The 19548-nt window shown below is 44.0% G+C and overlaps 1 protein-coding gene across 1 annotated transcript; it reads right to left on the reverse strand.

The window, feature by feature from the left end:
* Window positions 1-9147: 9147 nt before the first annotated feature.
* On the reverse strand, window positions 9148-10065 carry LOC107125814 (taste receptor type 2 member 40-like). Its single transcript, XM_015429276.1, has one exon. The coding sequence runs from the start codon at window positions 10063-10065 to the stop codon at window positions 9148-9150; it is 918 nt and encodes a 305-aa protein (XP_015284762.1).
* Between the last annotated feature and the right edge of the window lie 9483 nt (window positions 10066-19548).

Below are 19548 nucleotides of genomic sequence, written 5' to 3' on the forward strand. Positions count from 1 at the left end.
TGTTCTAAGCAGAAAAGTGTTTCTTCTGTTGTAATGTTCACACTTTCTTCAATGCTGTCCTTTCAGTAATATTAACCCAGCAATATGAACTTCAATTTAGGAACTGAAAAACAGGCAGGAGCTATTTTGTAGGGTTGACTCAGTTGAGATGCAAATCTTACCAGAAAGAACTGGGTTATAGGAATCTGTACCCTGTTCTAATATTTCATATTTGCACATTCTGCTGAGATGCTAAATACCATCTTTGCATCTGTCTTTACAAATGGATATGTACTATTCTTTTGTGACTAATTGACAAAATTAGTATTTTTCCAAATGCACCTGTTTTTACTAATTGTTGATTTTACTGTATTCTGCACTAGCTGCAGTTTCTCAGGTGTCTTCAAGAGTAGCCCAACGCAGAGTGCATAGCAGAAAACTAACCAGGCTACAAAATCATGAACCATTGTTGTGAATCCAAGGAAAGGAGAAAATGGGCAATCCAAACACAGCCCGAAGAAGGCACCTGGTTTTCAGGCAGCAAGGCTGGGTTCATGAGCACTGTCTCACTCTTAACCTGCTCTATATTTGCAGGTACTTTTCCAGTCCCTAGTCCAAAGCATCAGCATTCCTGTCCAGCATTACCTCTGTCTTGTCTATATTCACTCTGTATTGTTCTGCCTCAGTTACATGAGCACGGCCTTGAAGCACTGGCACAGAGCAGAAATGGATGAAGCTGGAGGCTAATATTTCTCTCTCCCCACATCTTCCTCTTCCCCTCCCTTTATTTCTCAGTCTTGGTCTCAGCTCCTTCTCATCCTTTCTTGGCAACTCAGAATGTGCTTAATAGTAGTCTAGCAGCAAATCCTTGTTATTATTATGAGCAGAAGTGTGGGGTGGGGAGTTAATATTTCCCCATGATCGATCGAAGTAGTAAAAGGATGCCGTATGGCCTGCACGGCTCCGTCTTTGTGACATGCTGGTGCTTAGTTGCTTTGAGCCTTGTGAGAGGATGGTGTTTAGCCACTCTCAAGGGAACTTTCCTCTCTCGTGCTTATTAGCAGAGCTTATTTTCAAGGCCTGGGTTGTTTCTTCCCCCCCTCTGGAGGCCAGGTGCAAGATGGCCTGGCTCATTCAAGTGTTTGGGAGAGCTTAATGAATGATCCTTTGACTAATAGCCAGCATCTAGAGTATAAGACACAACATGGGTCCCTTCTGCATTTGCCTGCCACGCCAGATTTCCCCAGTGTTTGAGTCGAGGCGATTTAAGTCCACAACAAAGCAGCATCCAAATAACTTGGGGCAACAGCAGGCTGAAACTGGGTTGATCACTGAAGGGATGTAATGTAATGCAGAATGGGGGGGAAAACCTGGAATAAAAAGAAGGTTGAATTCGGTTTTAGTGCAGAATTTCTTGGAGGACACCACAGTGAACATGGATTAAAAGGAGAGTGCAGAAAGGGCCACGGTCTCGGATTCTGGGAAGCTTTACTCTGTGTGTGCGGGCTCGAGGCCCAGCTGATGGAAGCTCAGCCTACATTTTCTGTCACTTTGATGATTTTTTAAAAATCTCCTTGTAAGCAACACTGTATCTCTTGTGTCATTTCCCTGGGATTTCTTTGAACCTGGAACAGATGTGCCCCTGCCTTACATGCATGGCAATGAAATGTTAGTGTTTACACCTCTGGAACAAAAGTTAGAACTCCCCCCCCCCCGTTAATTAGATTTAATTTAAATACTCTTAGCCAGTGGGTTGTTGTATTGGTGGGACATCTAATATCCCGTTGTTAATGCTACTTTGCTACTGTACACATTAGGCTTCATGTTATATGAGAAATGACACGATCTTTTTAGAATGTATGTCATGAAGATCAATCCCAATGGTCCCAGAACTTCTCACCCACTACCACTACATAATCAATTTGCCACTGCTTTTCTGCTACATAAAATGTCACAGAATCAGGGCTGGACTGAGTCTCAACCCTCTGCTAAAACTCTGCAAAACCTCTGGTACACCAAATTAAACTATTAATCTATAGTAATTAGCCTATATAGTTGAAACTTTCTGTTGTGCTCCCAGGAAGCTTTAGGATGCTACTATGGGCTGTGTGTGGCCTCCATTGGACATGACTTTACAGCAGTCAGAAATCACTCTGTGACTGGCCATGGAACCACTTTCCAGACCCTTGGAACCAGGAAGACATGGCATAGGAGGAGGTGGTTTTCTAACTTAGCTGCCACTACATAACCCCAAATCAACATAAGTCAGGGGTGGTGGGAACCATACATGTTACCATGAGGCTGTCCTGCCATACTACCTACGGGGCAGCAAAATGACTTGAGACAGCCCTGTCTTATAGCTAACCAGAAGGAAATAAACACGGCTTGCCTCCCTCTATTTTCCCCTTCCCTCTGCTGCCCCACCAGCCACAGCCGGGACACTCACCTGGAGCTTCCTTCTAGAGCTCGTTGTATTTCTTCCCACAACAAGCCTTACTCCTAGTAAATAGATACGAGTATCAGAAACTAGCTTCCTTGATTCTGTGAGTCACCCTGGCTTAACCCAGGTTTCCTTGACTTTCCTGACCCCAGAGACAGAAAGGGCTGACTTTGTTGTATATGTCAGATGTATGTCAAATGCTCATCACAGAATTGACTGACAGTAACATTAGCTTCAATGGGTGAAAGAGGGTACTTAATGTCTGATTTTAGTCTTGTTTCTGGTTCTTCTGATCAACTACCCTGCCATGGCTCTTGGCAGAACAACTAAGGATATCCTTTATAGAATTACAAGTGCACTAATTTTGTATTTATGTATTGGGGTTGTGCTAAAATATTCTATGTTGAATATTGAAATGCTACAAAAATGTTTTCTGACTTAAGAATATGTAATGGAATAAATTGAGTCTTGATTTAGAAACTCCCCTCTTCTCTCTCAGCAATAGGGAAGCCAGCTTCTTTCTCACTCCCAAAATTGAACACAGTGGGAATGAGGGTGCATGAAAATGGTCCCCAACATAAAGGTTAAAAGGGTAAACTGAAAAAGATTTCTTACTGATTTACTTGTGTGTGTGTCAAGTGCTGTGAAATCACAGATAACTTGTGGTGAGCTCAGTGACTCACCTGAAGAAGCACTAGTGTCTGACATATCTAGTGATCATGTCAAATTCCGAGTCCTCCACCACCCCATCGCTTTCTATGCAGGGTGGGCTCTCCATGTGGGTTTCACTAGAGAGGCTGGATGCTTGAGACTCCCCTGGGAACCGGGGTCTCCATCTTCTGGTGGCAGAGGGCACAGGTGGTTCAGTAGAGGCTGTATGGAACCCTAGCTGTTCCATCTGCTCCAAAAACTGCAATAGCATTTGAGAAATGCCCTGTAAAATAGCTGAATTATCAACAGGAGGGGTTGGCACTGGTTGTGCTGGGGGCTCCCGAACAGGAGGCTGTGAACCCATAGCCCTGGAGGAGGCATCCAAGGTCCCTGAGTGCTGTGATGCACCCCAGGTGCTGTAAGGGGCACCTTTGGAAGCATGAGTGCCTGCCTGTGAGTCTGTAGGGGTGGCATGAACTCCCCCTCATTGGGTCATGCTGAGTTTGGCTGCCTTGGGCTGAGATACAGCTTAGCCCTTCTTGCCAAGGGATTCTTTTTTTCAGGAGGCATAGCTTTCCTTTCCTTTCCTTTATTAGCTTCATTGACCAGAGGTCTTAAGGCAGACGTACAAACAGGTACTATAAAACACATTACATATAATTACAAGATAATTTAGACCAAACATTTTACAATAAAAACTAATAAACGTACTCATAAACAATATTAATGGACAACATTTTATAAACTTCCATAAACTCTATAAAATCCCATGATATTATGGAAATTAATTTTATAATTTTAAAATTTGTATAGATAAAGCTACCTACACCATTTCAAAGCCACTTTAAAAATAGCACTATTGGTAAATATTTTGCCACCAAGCGAGTCGTTTCAGGGTCCTCATCTGCTAGCAGTATGTTTATTATCACCCAAGGTTCCATAGGGAGGTGATGTCTATGTAAAATAGGAGTAATCCAACAGGATCTGGAGCCAATCCACTGGTGGCACAGGAGGCATAGCAATAAAATAAGCTCAGGCTTGTCATAGTGAAATGTGCCAGATTCGGATACAGAAGGCAGCCCCTTATGCCTATTTGTGACTTATTAATAAGGCAGTGCAGATAACGAACTCACTAAGCACTATATACAATCAATTGAAACACGCATTCCCCTGAAAAATATTTAGTTTGATATCTTGATTGTTTTTACTTATTGATTAAAAGTGCAAGGACAATAACATTGAATTAAAATGACTGAATTAATGAATTAGTAATGCAGGAGCAAACCACATGTTAAGCGACGCAAGCTAATGCTACCCAGATGCTATCGAGCATGGGAGCCAGAGAAATCGACAGCAGGATGAAATGAAACCAAAGTGGAAACAGGATCAGAAACCAGCAGCAATTAAATAGCTACCTTGGCAAAAGCAGATCAACCCCCCCACCCCGATAAACAGTTGTAAAAGGAGGAGATCCCCAGGCCCCTCCTGGAAGCCAATGCATTCCAAAATAGCCTAAAATGGATAGTACAACTGAGTGGATCAAACCCAATAATTAGAACAAGTTATCAGATATACCTGAAGATATAAACTAAGATCAGGAAATGAAATTCTCTGTACTAAATGGGAGTTACATCCTCTTTAAAGAAATCTGAGATGGTAAGGAACCCCAAATAAATTTGTGAAATAAAATTCTTAATTTTATTATTAGATCTACCAGGTATATGAAAAGGAATAGCATGTAAAACATATAATCCAAGTTATAATGTTCATTTTGAGGGTGTTTACTTTACCCAATAGGAGCTGCAGTGGCTTAAGTGGTTAAGACGCTGAACTGCAGGCTGTAGAAGGTCGGTAGTTCAGCAGTTCGAGACCCAAGTGTGCTGCATGATGGAGTGAGCTCTCGTCTCTCGTTCCAGCTCCTGCCAACCTAGCAGTTCAACCTAGCAGATGGCGGCAGACTTCCGGTCGATGGCGGCAGACTTCCGGTTGATGGCGGCACGCTAAGCAGACTCACCTCCCGGACTGCTCGGGGGTGAGGCTGCGCTCCGGACAGGGGAGGGGGTGCGCAGGCTCGCAAACTCCCCCAGGGGCCCGGGGAAGGGGCCCTGGCCAAGGAACCTTTGAAGAGGCGGCCTCTTCAAGGGTGGAATGCCCGAGAATTGAGGCACCTCTTTGTTCCAGTGGTTTCCCGTGCCATGAGACCCAGATGGGACTAGTGGCATTTACCGGAGCAAGCGTAGGAGATCTGGCGTTTGAAATGAAGCTTTGAGTGGGGTGGGAAGACCAACAATGAACGTGAGTCAATGCTAAGGCAACTTAAAGAACAAAAGGCAGCTCCCCACCCTACTTCACGGAACTGAGAAAAGGCGAGTGGGGGGAGGGATGCCTCCCATGTCCATATGTTAAACGAGTGAGGGAAGGGAGTGGAAGAAAAAGCGGAGAAAACTGCCGAGAGGCACTTACCCGTGGGCGTTTAAGCGATCAAGTGCACATTCAGAGACTTTAGCAAAGTTGGGAAAAGTAAACAAATGATTAAGATGCCGGGGAAGAAGGACAAAGAAAGACTTCTGAAAGCTAAGGGGCTGGACAGTCCTAAATCGGAAGTAGCCAGTGAGATGGCGAAGGTTGTAGCAGAATCTATACGCCCTCTGATGGAACAGCTGAATAACTTCAAAGAGCAGATGTCAAAAGTAACACAAAGCATAACAGAAACACAAGCCCAGATGGGTGCAACTCAAGCCCAGATGGGTGATCTGATACAAATTATGAAGCAAGATGCTGAGAAAGTAAAGGAAGTGACTGCAACTACACAAAAAGTAAAGAAGAAAGTGCAAAAGCTGGAGGAAAAGACAACTTCTTTGGAAGGTCAAATGCTACAAGTACAAATGGAAAAGGCCAGCATGGTTCTTCACTTCCAGGGCATGCCAGAAAAACCGGGGGAGAATCTTAAAGAAGAGATGAGCGAACTACTAGCTCCAGTGGCAGATATGAAAAAAGAACTGTTACTAAGCGAAATGGATGTGGTCTTTAGATCATATTCAGGATATATAAAGAAGAATAATCTGCCTGGGGAAATTGTTGTAAGATTCTCGAAGAGGCATGTAAGGGATGCAATCCTGAAAGCGGTTTCTGGAGCCTCCCTGAAAGTGCGAGAAAGTGTTATCAGAATGCTGAAGGATGTTCCATTTGAGGTGAGACAACGGAGAAAGAAATACAAAGAGTTGGTGACTTTTCTTCAGACAAATTCAATTGGATATAAATGGTCGTTTCCAGAGGAAGTCACTTTCAAGATCAAAGATAAAAAAGAAAAGATTGACTCTGTCATAAAAGCTAAAGACTTTTTAAAAGTGCAGCTGGGAAGATCAGAGGACGAAGAAAAAGAAGAGGACAGCAAGCCTAGTGGCGAACTGGACTCTGGCTCTTCTGGAGAGGACTCTCTGGACAAGAAGGGGGCGGCTGCTCCAAAAAGTCCCTACAAGCTACGAAAGAGACGATAAACAGAGAAATAGAGGCTGAAGGACTCTGAATGGTGCCTCGGGAAAAAAGATGAATAGAAGATTTGGGGATGTTGTCTTTAGACAGTGAATTGTAAAAGTTAGAAAAAAAAGAAGAAAATGTATTAATGATTGACTCAGTTTGTTTTGTGTTTAAACGAAGGGAAGTTTTATTGTGAGTAAGCTAATGAAGATCTCCTCTCTTGGGTTTTTAGGTAGGGTGGGTATCTTTTCTTTATCCTGTATGTGTAGTACCCCTTCCTGTTTTTTCTATAGTAGTTTTTGTAGTTTGAAAAAATAATAAAAAATCCCCTCCGGGGGCTTAAAAAAAAAAGAAAGCAAGAAATTGCATGTAGATAAATAGGTACCACTTCGGTGGAAAGGTAACAGCGTTCCGTGCGCCTTGGTGTTTAGTCATGCCGGTCACATGACCATGGAAATGTCTTCGGACAGCGCTGGCTCTTCGGTTTTGAAACGGAGATGAGCACTGCAACCCTAGAGTCGGATTCGACTGGCTTTCAAGCAAGGGAAACTTTGCCTTTACTTTACTTACCTTACCCAATAAAGAAATGTTTAAGGTTGTCCATCTATCCCATTCTAAGGATATATCAGGAATCAAAATTTAGTGTAATCATGTGCTTTATCTCTCTAGGAATCAGTATTCCAAGATAAGTAATGACATCTGGGTGATACCACTGACAATGTCCATCAGCAAATACAATGCATGGTATATAGTCTCCAAAGATATCATCTCTTTAACCCTACTGAACCAAAAACACCCCCCCCCCTCAAAGCTAAAGGAAGTTTGAAAACAGTGTATTAACCCTTTAGTTGAAATGGAATTACAATTACAGTTATCATCAAGTACAACACAACTACAATATCAATAATTTCTATAGGTATAATATAATTGACAATAACGTATATTGATGAGAGCCCAGGAAAAATACTTATTTCATGAATTGTAAGAGAAATTATAATAGACTTCTGGGTATATGTTTTCATCAAACCTTTGCGGTAGAACTAGTAGAAGATAATGGCTTTAGCACATGAGAAACTGGGATACAGCTGTATCTCCACAGAAATGTATAACGTTAAATATATATTAATGGGCGCGAACATGGCAAATGGGGTTCAATGTGGCCAAGTGCAAAGTGATGCACATTGGAGCCAAAAATCCTAAATATAAATACACATTGATGGGGTCTGAACTGGCAGAGACTGAACAAGAGAGAGATCTTGGAGTTGTAGTTCAGGAGACTGAAAATGTCGAGACAGTGTATGACTGCAATAAAAAAGGCCAGTGCTATGCTGGGGATTATTAGGAAGGGTATTGAAAACAGATTAGCCAATATCATAATGCCCCTATCAATGTTCCCTCTAAGCTATGGAGTCTTGTGAGCAAAAATTCTACTTTGTGAGCTACTGGCATTAAAGTTGTGAGCGAGCAATTTGGCTACTGCATAAATTAGTTTGCTCTGGAGCAGTCCTTCCTGAACTAGGACAAAAATGTGTGAGCCGGAGGCTAAAAAATTGTGAGCTAGCTCACACTAACTCAGCTTAGAGGGAACACTGCCCCCTATATAAATCCATGGTGCGACCTCATTTGGAATACTGTGTGCAGTTCTGGTCACCACACCTTAAAAAGAATATTGTAGCACGGGAAAAAGTGCAGAAAACGGCAACTCGAATGACAAAAGGGTTGGAACACTTTCCCTCTGAGGAAAGGTTAAAGTGCTTAGGGCTCTTTAGCTTGGAGAAACAACGACTGAGGGGGGACATGATTGAGGTTTATAAGATTATGCATGGGATAGAGCAGGCAGAGAAAGAGGTACTTTTCTCCCTTTCTCACAATACAAGAACTCGTCGGCACTCCATGAAATTGCTGAGCGGTCGGGTTAGAATGGATAAAAGGAAGTCCTTCTTCACCCAAAGAGTGATTAACACATGGAATTCACTGCCACAGGAAGTGGTGGCGGCTACAAGCATGGACGTCTTCAAAAGGGAATTAGATAAGCATATGGAGCAGAGGTCCATCAGTGGCTATTAGCCACAAGGTATAGATAGGTGCTCTGGGGCAAGGGATGCTCTGTCTTCTTGGTGCTTGGGGGGGGTCAACAATGGGAGGGCTTCTAATGTCCTGGCCCCACTGGTGGACCTTCTGATGGCACTGGTATTTCTGGCCACTGTGTGACACAGAGTGTTGGACTGGATGGGCCTTTGGCCTGATCCAACATTGGCGTCTCTTATGTTCTTATGTATGTTCTTATAAATCATTCTCTGCCATTGTATTCAAATCAACATTCTCTGCCATTGTATCCAAATCAAAAGGTACTAATCTGATCTGACCTGTTCTGAAGCAGAGAGAAAAAATGATTCCACCAGCATATCACCAATGTATCTTCTACCAGAATTGCCAGTTGGAGAGATAATTCACCATTAATAAAACACATACATTTGCATTAAAGGAGAAACACAGAGTGTCTATCATGGAAAAACCTCCTGTAGGATTGTGCCCCAAGAGCTTTTGAGTGTTCTTCATGCAGAAGAAAATGTCCTCTCCCTATGGCCTCTTCGTAGATTTTAAGATGGCCCTTCACAGCATTTTACGTGATGTAGCATCCTGACCCATGTCTGTTTCAGTTTGGGATTAATTAATATCAGGATAATAGTATGACCAGCGGGATAAGCGGCAACCACAAGATCAAGCAGCCTCACTGACCAACTGTGATCCATGTTATTCTTGATCAGTACTTCTTGCGAAATGATTGCTAGAAAACTAGACAGGTATAGAACAGCGAAGGAAGCCAGAGCTTTGATGGCAGTCAAGTGAACTTGAATGTTGAGATCCCTGACACCAATTCCATTGCATTGTACGTGCCTTATGTGCTTCCACAGAGAGGTTATTAATAAGATGGTCGATGACAGAAATATCAGAAAGGGAATGAGATTTGTTGCTACTGTTAGAATACCCACGTAGTTCGAGCAGCCAGGCTTTTTACTTTCTGAATCATTGGCGGGACTGCGTATGGAAAAACCATTGTTCAAGCTTGTCATTAGAATGACAGCCGTCATAGCAGAGAAGACGACTGAGCCCAGAAGCAGCCATGGCACCAGTGCAGAGATTCTTTGCTTCACTTGGAGGAAAATGGGATGTGAGAAAATGGCAATCTTTGCCAAGTAGAAAACACTGAGCCAGGTGGCAAACCAGATGTTGGCAGAGTTTGTAAATATCCACATGATTGGAGGCATTGGATGTGCGTCATTCCAAACACGATTGCCCAGAGAAAAGAAATTCTCCATTCCCTCCAGAATCATGATTACCAGCCATGCAAGTCTGGACAAGCCAAGACAGGTCAGGATCAGGTCATTTGAGGATAGTTTCCTGCTTCTGAACCAGTCAATGCAATTGATGAGGACAATAAATCCATTTGCTACCATTCCAACAAGGATTTCAGTAACCCGAAGGGTAAAAGTGATCCTCATGAATATGGTAGCCATCTTTCCAAGCAGAAAAGAAAGGTGTTTCTTCTGATATATTGTTCACACTTTCCTCAGTTCCGTTCAGTAATATTAACCCTACGATATGGACTTCAGTTTAGGAACTGAAAAACATCTGAAGAGGCAGGAGCTATTTTGTAGTGTTGACTCTGTTGAGATGCAAATCTTACCAGAAAGGACTGAGTTATGGGAATCTATATCCTGTTCTAATATTTCATATTTGCACATTCTGCCGAGATGCTAAATACCATCTTTGCCTCTGTCTCTACAAATGGATATGTACTACTCTTTCGTGATTGACAAAATTAGTATATTTCCAAACGCACCTGTCATTACTAATTGTTAATTTTACTGTATTCTGCACTAGCTGCAGTTTCTCAGGTGTCTTCAAGAGTAGCCCAACGCAGAGTGCATAGCAGAAAACTAACCAGGCTACAAAATCATGAATCATTGTTGTGAATCCAAGGAAAGGGGAAAATGGGTAATCCAAACACAGCCCAAAAAAGGCACGTGGTTTTCAGACAGCAAGGCTAGGTTCACGATGAGCACCCTCTCACTCTTAACCTGCTCTACATTTGCAGGTTTTTCTCCAGCCACCGTAGGTGATCCAGTCCCTCCAAAGTATCAGCCTTCCTGACCGGCATTACCTCTGTTTTGTCTGTATTCAGCTCCACCTTGTTCTGTCTCAGTTACATGACCACAGCCTGAAAGCACTGGCTTAGAGGAGAGAGGGGTGCAGCTGCAGGCTTAGATAATGACACACGGAGCCAGTTGTCACCTCCATGTTTATGACATCCAACCCCCAAAGCTCCAGAAAATCTCAAGCTGCAGGTCATATAAATATTAAAGAGCATGGGCGACAGCTCGGAGGCCCTCCACAGGACAAATCCCAGTCAGCTCATTCTGCTCCATCAACCAATCCAGTACTGGAGTAAAGCAAGACCAGCCAGCACAGTTCATAAGAACATAAGAACATAAGAGACGCCAATGTTGGATCAGGCCAAAGGCCCATCCAGTCCAACACTCTGTGTCACACAGTAGCCCAACGCAGAGTGCATAGCAGAAAACTAACCAGGCTACAAAATCATGAATTATTGTTGTGAATCCAAGGAAAGGGGAAAATGGGTAATCCAAACACAGCCCAAAAAAGGTGGAGTCCATGGCTGCTACAGTCATTACCAGGCTGTGGCCTCCTAACAAGGCTGTGTCAGAGCCTAGGAGCAAGCCAAGTTAGAGTCGAGATTCAGCCCAGAAGGTCAGTTACCAGAGAGCAGAATCCAGTTCAGAGTGTGGTCCAGAAAGCAAGATCTAGCAGTCCAAGGTCATTCACACAGGCAGGGAGAGCGGGAGTCAGAATCTGGTCCAAAGGTCACAGGAGGAAAGCCGACTCCAGAGCTGTACTCACAGAGTCAGGCCGTTGGTGACTTATTACTTCCACATCAAGCAGCCTCCCTTGGCTGGCTTTTATATGCATCTGGTGGAAGGTCTTACTTGCAGCCAACTGCTTGGGAGTATCCCTGCAGCTACTCATCGTCAGCTGGTGTCAGGCCAGGAGTCCTGCGCTTTGACTTCTGTCCCAGAGCTCCAATCTAAGTCTTTGTCTCCAGCGCTCAAGGGGTGTGGGAGAAACTGGAGGGCTGGTAATGACCACCTGGGTCTCATCTGTTGGAACAGAGCTGGAAGGTGCCGGTGGATCTGCATCAGCTGTGGCTCTTCTTCTCTCGAGGAGTCCTCACTGTTGCTGAGTCCTGGCTGGCCCACAGTCCAGGCTCTTGTTTCTAGCAGTCTGATTCCTTCTTCCTTCCCTTCCACCAAGCTCCAAGTTTTGTACACTCGGCCAGATCTCCCCTATTAGTATGTTGCAGAAAATAAAACAACATTCCCCTTTTCTTAGCTTCTCTTCCTTTCCCTCCATTTTTCTCTCTCCTTCTTCAGTTTGCTCTCTTCCTTTTATGCAGGCTTACCAAGTACTTACCGTGATTTGGCGGGGGACACAGACATCTTCCCAGGATCATTCCCCCGTGGACAACATATGCGCCGCACCATGCCGTTGCCAGGAAGTGATGCTGGGTGACGCTCTGGCAATGGGGCTGGAAACTCGATGGTATCATCGAGTTTTCAGCCCCATTGCCAGAGCGTCACCCAGCGTCACTTCCTGGCAATGGCATGGTGTGTTACAGGGAGGAATGTTCCGGCCGGGGAGCATATGTCTCCTGCCGGATCGCGGTAAGTACTTGGGAACCCTACTTTTATGATATGACAACAGTTTGGTCACACGACACCATGTTGATGACGTCCAATTCCCATCGCTCCAGACAATCTCATTCAGCAAGCTCATATAAATATTAAAGAGCGTGGGTGACAGAACGGAGCTCTGAAGCACTTCACAGGACAAGTCCCCGACAGCTCATTCATTCTGCTCCTCTGGTGTGAACTCTTTGTGTCTGATCAGACAAAAGCACAAAATAACTTATGAGCCATTCCTTCTAACAAACCCTATAAGTCTAGGAAAATGATACTTGTTATGTGAGCCTAGTTGGAACAGGGTCCCCTATCCAGTCTCTTGGCCACATGTGCCACCAGGGACTCATCCGCCAAAGCTCCCATTGCTCATGCACACTTGTGAGGGCTGAGAGAGGGGAAGAGGACAGGGCTCCTGAGAGTCGACATGTGCTCCCAGACAAAGATTCCACCCAGGGACCTCTGCAGGACCCTGATCCAAACCACGTGTCTAATGTTGTAATTTTGTAGTTAGTTTTATTAGTTAGTTTAGTTTTATTATTACGGTCTTAAGACCAGCATACAATACAAACATAGTATGTAAAAGAAGGAAAAAACAGAGATAATATACAGAATAAAATCTAAATTTAAAAACTCTTAAAATGCGACTCCCACAGTCTAAGAATCAATGTACAGAACTCAGCAACTGAATGTGTAATCTCTCCATTCTTATCTGATAGAAGCCAGTGAAGTCTTGCTTTGTTCGTATTGATATGACCAGGTATCCTATCAACTAATGGGGTAATGGTTTTAAGACGAACTTCTCTGTAGAATGGGCAACTGAAAAACATATGCTCTACTGATTCAACCTCACATGAAGTGCATGAACATAGCCTTTCAGGGTAGGGTTTTTTTTTATTATACCTGCCTTGAATAACTGCAGATGGAAGGGCAGAACATCTGGCTAGGGTGAATGCCCTTCTAGAGTTCTTTCCCTCCACTGAAGTCAGATATGTAGCCGGCTCAATGATGCTTTTGATATTTAGCAATACCCCGAGTTTTGAAGCCTTAGTGATATCAGATTGTCGTTCGATATCCTCAACTCTTTGATTAATTAGCCTTTTGGCTTGTAATTTTGTATTTTTACAGACATAAACATGTGTACTAATATAGTACCAATATGGTACCAATATACCAATATAGGAGCTGCGGTGGTTCAAGTGGTTAAGACGCTGAACTGCAGGCTGTGGAAAGTCAGTAGTTCAGCAGTTCGAGACCCGGGTGCCGCATGATGGAGTGAGCTCCCGTCTCTAGTTCCAGCTCCTGCCAACCTAGCAGTTCGAAAGCAAGAAATTGCAAGTAGATAAATAGGTACCACTTCGGTGGGAAGGGAACAGCGTTCCGTGTGCCTTGGTGTTTAGTCATGCCGGCCACATGACCACAGAAACGTCTTCAGACAGCGCTGGCTCTTCGGCTTTGAAACGGAGATGAGTACACCAACCCTAGAGTCGGATTCAACTGGCTTTCGAGCAAGGGAACCTTTACCTTTACCTTTTACCAATATAGGACACGCTTCTTACATCTGATAAAGTGGGCTGTAGTTCACCAAAACTTCACGTCACAATAAATCTTTAGTAAGTAAATCAATCTGGGAGGGAAGGTGGCATGGCATGGCCCTATCTTGTCAGATCTCAGAAGCTAAGCAGGGTCAATACTTGGTAGAGGGAGCACCAAAGGAAGACTCTGCAGAGGAAGGCAGTAGCAAAACACCCCAACTTCTCCCTTCCTTGAAAGCCTGTTGACTCTGTGAGTCTTAAGGACCAGATTACATCTGCCGTGGTAAGACTTTAACATGTTTGCATGAAAGCCTGGGTGGGACAGCCATAGACAAAACAAATAAGAAGAAAAAAGATAAAGGAAAGGAAGAAAGAAGAAGGAAAAAAGGGGAAACTCCTGGCCATGAGGGAAGAGGGTGAGATCATCACAAGGTCCTTCTATTATTTGTATTTAATGCAAAATTATGTTTTTATAGATTGCCCTGATGAAGCCTGCATGGCAAAATCCAAAGGGGCTCTGTATGATAATAAACCAATTGCCTATTTCCCCCCTTTTGGGTTTGCTGGCACATTGCTGGGTGCAGCCCAGTTTTTCTTCATCCTAAGTAATAACAATGCCATATGTAGTATGTGACAATGTCCAAAAAGCCACTTAAATACACATTTGAATGTTACGTAGATATGAAAGGTATGTAAGTTGTGTAAGAAAGCTCCTGGGTACTGCTCATTTCAAAAAGTAATCTTCAGCTTGTTTCAAACCTTCCCACTATTTGGAGGCAAAATAAGCAGTTCATCTATCATCACATAAATTTGGGGAAAAGATAGCATTACAAGGTGGGTTGCCTCTGCAGGTCTGAGGCAGGTCCCATTGTCGGACATAGGCTACTTCCCAGTACAGTTCTAAATGATCTCGCCCACTTCCCTTTCTCATGCACAGGATTTGCACTGTTTTTCTTCTTTCTTTCTGAGCTCCCCTATATCTATTTTCTTTGTATTTGTCCCATCCTGTCATTTTGCTATATATATTTCAATGATGGCCCAGTCCAGGAAACTGAGGGAAGATACAAAATCACCTTCTTATATTCTGTTTCTGAAATGCACACAAGAGGCTTTTCAAAGTTCAAAATAAAGAAAATGTTTTATTTAACTTGGAGAAGAAAAGGTCAGGTGGAATTAGGGATAGAATGTATGAGGTGGAAAGATAATAAAAGGTAACTTTGTAATCATGCTAACATGAGATAATTTGTTGCCAACCAGCAAGTGCTTTGGCTATTCAACAAGGTCTTTAAAACTTTGAAGAGAGAGGCTTTCTTTCTGTGTCTACTTATACATTCAAGCTTAGGTTTCTGTGTTTCACTGACACATAAATTTTAGAAGGCAGAAACATACAACCAAGTTCCAAAAACCATTCTTTATACACAGACCAGAGATCATTCCTCTTTTTAAGAGCTATTTCCCTTTTCACTGAGTTGGCATTACGCCTCTTTAGAAGTTATTTCCCTTTTTGGCTTGAATGGGAATCCTCCTTGATCCACTCACTCCTTAAGAACATAAGAACATAAGAGATGCCAATGTTGGATCAGGCCAAAGGCCCATCCAGTCCAACACTCTGTGTCACACAGTGGCCAGAAATACCAGTGCCATCAGGAGGTCCACCAGTGGGGCCAGGACATTAGAAGCCCTCCCACTGTTGACCCCCCCCCAAGCACCAAGAAGACAGAGCATCACTTGCCCCAGAGCCCCTATCTATACCTTGTGGCGAATAGCCACTGATGGATCTCTGCTCCATATGCTTATCTAATTTCCCTAAGTCCATGCTTGTAGCTGCCACCACTTCCTGTGGCAGTGAATTCCGTGTGTTAATCACTCTTTGGGTGAAGAAGTACTTCCTCTTATCCGTTCTAACCCGACCGCTCTGCAGTTTCATGGAGTGCCCACGAGTTCTTGTATTGTGAGAAAGGGAGAAAAGTACCTCTTTCTCTACCTGCTCTTTCCCATGCATAATCTTATAAACCTCGATCATGTCACCCCTCAGTCGTTGTTTCTCCAAGCTAAAGAGCCCTAAGCGCTTTAACCTTTCCTCATAGGGAAAGTGTTCCAACCCTTTTATCATTCGAGTTGCCCTTTTCTGCACTTTTTCCAAAGCTATAATATCCTTTTTAAGGTGTGGTGACCAGAACTGCACACAGTATTCCAAATGAGGTCTCACCATTGATTTATATAGGGGCATTATTATATTGGCTGATCTGTTTTCAATACCCTTCCTAATAATCCCCAGCATAGCATTGGCCTTCTTTATTGCAGTCACACACTGTCTCGACATTTTCAGTGAGTTATCCACTACAACTCCAAGATCTCTCTCTTGCTCAGTCTCTGCCAGTTCAGACCCCATCAATGTGTATTTATATTTAGGATTTTTGGCTCCAATGTGCATCACCTTGCACTTGGCCACATTGAACCCCATTTGCCATGTTGACGCCCACTCGCCCATCCTTGACAGATCCCCTTGGAGTGCCTCACAATCCTCACTGGTTTTCACCACCCCGAACAACTTTGTATCATCCGCAAATTTAGCCACTTCACTGCTTACTCCCATCTCCAAATCATTAATGAACAAGTTAAAAAGCAGTGGACCAAGTACTGATCCCTGCGGTACCCCACTGCTTACCACCCTCCACTGAGAAAATTGCCCACCTACACTCACTCTCTGTTTTCTATGAACTAGCCAGTTTTTGATCCATAAAAGGACTTGTCCTTCTATCCCATGATTTTTGAGCTTACTTAGGAGCCTTTGATGAGGAACTTTATCAAAAGCTTTCTGGAAGTCAAGGTAAATAATATCTATTGGATCCCCCTTGTCCACATGTTTGTTCACCCCCTCAAAGAACACTAACAGGTTAGTGAGACAAGATCTTCCCTTACAGAAACCGTGCTGAGTCTGCCTCAATAGGTTTTGTTCATCTATGTGCCTACTAATTCTTTCCTTAATAATGGTTTCCACCAATTTACCCGGTATCGACGTCAGACTGACTGGCCTGTAATTTCCCGGATCTCCTCTGGAACCCTTTTTAAAGATGGGAGTGACATTAGCTACCTTCCAATCCTCAGGAATGGAGGCAGATTTTAAGGAAAGATTACATATCTTTGTCAGGAGATCCACAAGTTCACATTTGAGTTCTTTCAGAACTCTCGGATGTATGCCATCTGGGCCTGGTGATTTATCAGTTTTTAAGTTGTCTATCAGTTTTAGGACCTCCTCTCTCGTCACCTCAATCTGACTCAGGTCTTTCAACACTCCTCCTGAAATCAGTGGTACTGGAGTGGGCAAGCACTTCTCATCTTCCACAGTGAAGACAGAGGCAAAAAATGCATTTAGCTTCTCAGCCATTTCCCTATCATCCTTCAATACTCCTTTTACCCCTTGGTCATCCAAGGGCCCCACTGCCTCCTTGGCTGGTTTCCTGTTTCTAATGTATTTGAAGAAAGTTTTATTGTTGGTTTTTACTGTTTTTGCTATATGCTCCTCATAGTCCCTTTTTGCCTGCCTGACCTCAGACTTGCATTTTATTTGCCATAGCCTGTGTTCCGTTTTATCAGCCTCACTGTGACTAGCTTTCCACTGCTTAAAGGAATTCTTTTTACTTTTTACAGCTTCCATTACTCTGTTTGTTAACCATGCAGGCTTTTTCCTATACCTGTTTGTGCCTTTCCTAACCTGCGGAATATAAAACAGTTTAACTATAAATGCAATAAATATCCTTCAGCCTCCTTCCAAGTCCACAGGCAGTGCTTAACTATCTCTTCTTCAACTGTCATTTCCCAACTGTCTTTCCTTAACTGGTTCTCTCAACAGAATTCCATTTGAACTTCCTGTCCCTCAAATGTTCTCAGACTTCATTAGGCATTAACCCTTGACCATCCATCACACACCTTATAAGCCCATTGATGCCAATGGATGTAGAAGGGCATAACACTTTAGGATGGCACTGGCAGACTCCTAGCAAGAAAGGGCCTTCCACAATGTGTAATGGGAGCAGGTCTCAGGTAATTATACTGCTATGGGCACCACCTTTGGTTTTTAGAAAGAACACACAGGAAGATTAAACAAGTCGTTTGAGGATCATTACTTACTAGCTAGTATCTCTGTGCGCTATTGGTGTCTGCCTATAGATCCTGCTAATTTTGCCATTTGTTCCTAAATACATGCTGCAGATTGCACTTAAATTTCAGGCTATGCAATCACATTGATATTGGGACAGTGAATTTATTTATTTATTTACTTATTTGCTCGACTTCTATCCCGCCCTCCTGCCTAGGTGGCTCAAGGTGGCTTACAACATCAATAAAACCAATATACATAGAGCACGAACAATTCATATAAAACAGTTTAACTATAAATGCAATAAATATCAATAAAAACAGCTCAGTATATATTATATCTAGACTTCTACCACAGTATAATCACTACCATTTACATGCCTTAGTGGGTCAGCAAGGCTCAGCTGGCATGACATCAGTCTCAGTGATATGACCGGCGGAAAAGCTTCATCTTCATGCTCCTGCGAAATTGCTGGAGATCTCGCAGGGCCTGGATCTCGCTCGGGAGCTCATTCCGATATACTGGTGCAGCCAAGTAAATGCCCTAGACCTAGTTGTTGTCAGTCTGGCCTCTTTAGGGCCAGGAAGGGTCAGGCGGTGTTCCAGATCGCAGTGCTCTCTGGGGGACATGTGGGGAAAGGCGGTCCCTCAGGTAGGCAGGTCCCTGACCATATAGGGCTTTAAAGGTCAAAACCAGCACTTTGAAGCAGATCTGGAATGCTATTGGCAGCCAGTGCAATGACTTTAGCACAGGCTGGATGTGCTCCTGCATAGGGAGACACATCAACAGCCTGGCTGCCACATTTTGCACCAGCTGCAGCTTCCGGAGTTGCCCCAAGGGCAGTCCCATGTTGAGAGCATTACAGTTGTCCAACCTCGAGGTGACCATAGCGTGGATCACCGATGCCAGATCTTTGTGTTAGAGGAACAGAACCAACTGCCTGATCAGCCGAAGGTGATAAAAGGCTGCCTTGGCAGTGGCTGCTACCTGGGCCTCCATTGTTAAGGAGGCATCCAGAAGCACTCCCAAATTCCAGACCTTCAGCACTGGCACCAACGGCACCCCATCAAAGGCCAGTAATGGGATCCCTAATTCCGAGCCGCTCCGATTCAGGCACAGGACCTCCATCTTCATCGGATTCAGTTTCAAGTGACTCAGTTTCAGCCATGCCGCCACATCCTGAAGCACCTGGTCCAGGTCTTCCGGGGTAGAACCCGACCGGCCACCCAACAACAGATAGAGCTGGGTATCATCCGCATATTGGTGACAACCCAGCCCATGCCTCTGGGCAATTTGGGTAAGGGGGCACATATAGATGTTGAATAGCATCGGGGTGAGTACCACCCCTTGAGGCACCCCACAAATTAGTGGGTGCCTTCGGGACAGCTGCTTCCCAAGAGCCACCCTTTGTCCCCGACCCTGGAGAAAGGAGACAAGCTATTGTAAGACAAGCCCCTGAATCCCCATGTCGGCGAGGCGGTGGGCGAGCAGATGATGATCAACCGTGTCGAACGCTGCTGACAGGTCTAGCAACAGCAGCACCACCATCCCGCCCCAATCCAGATGCCTCTGGAGGTCATCCGTGAGGGCAACCAGTGCTGTCTCCAT

This window comes from Gekko japonicus, unplaced genomic scaffold (genome assembly GCF_001447785.1).
Source record: "Gekko japonicus isolate JY-2015 unplaced genomic scaffold, Gekko_japonicus_V1.1 scaffold4085, whole genome shotgun sequence".
In the NCBI taxonomy this organism is placed as follows: domain Eukaryota; kingdom Metazoa; phylum Chordata; class Lepidosauria; order Squamata; family Gekkonidae; genus Gekko; species Gekko japonicus.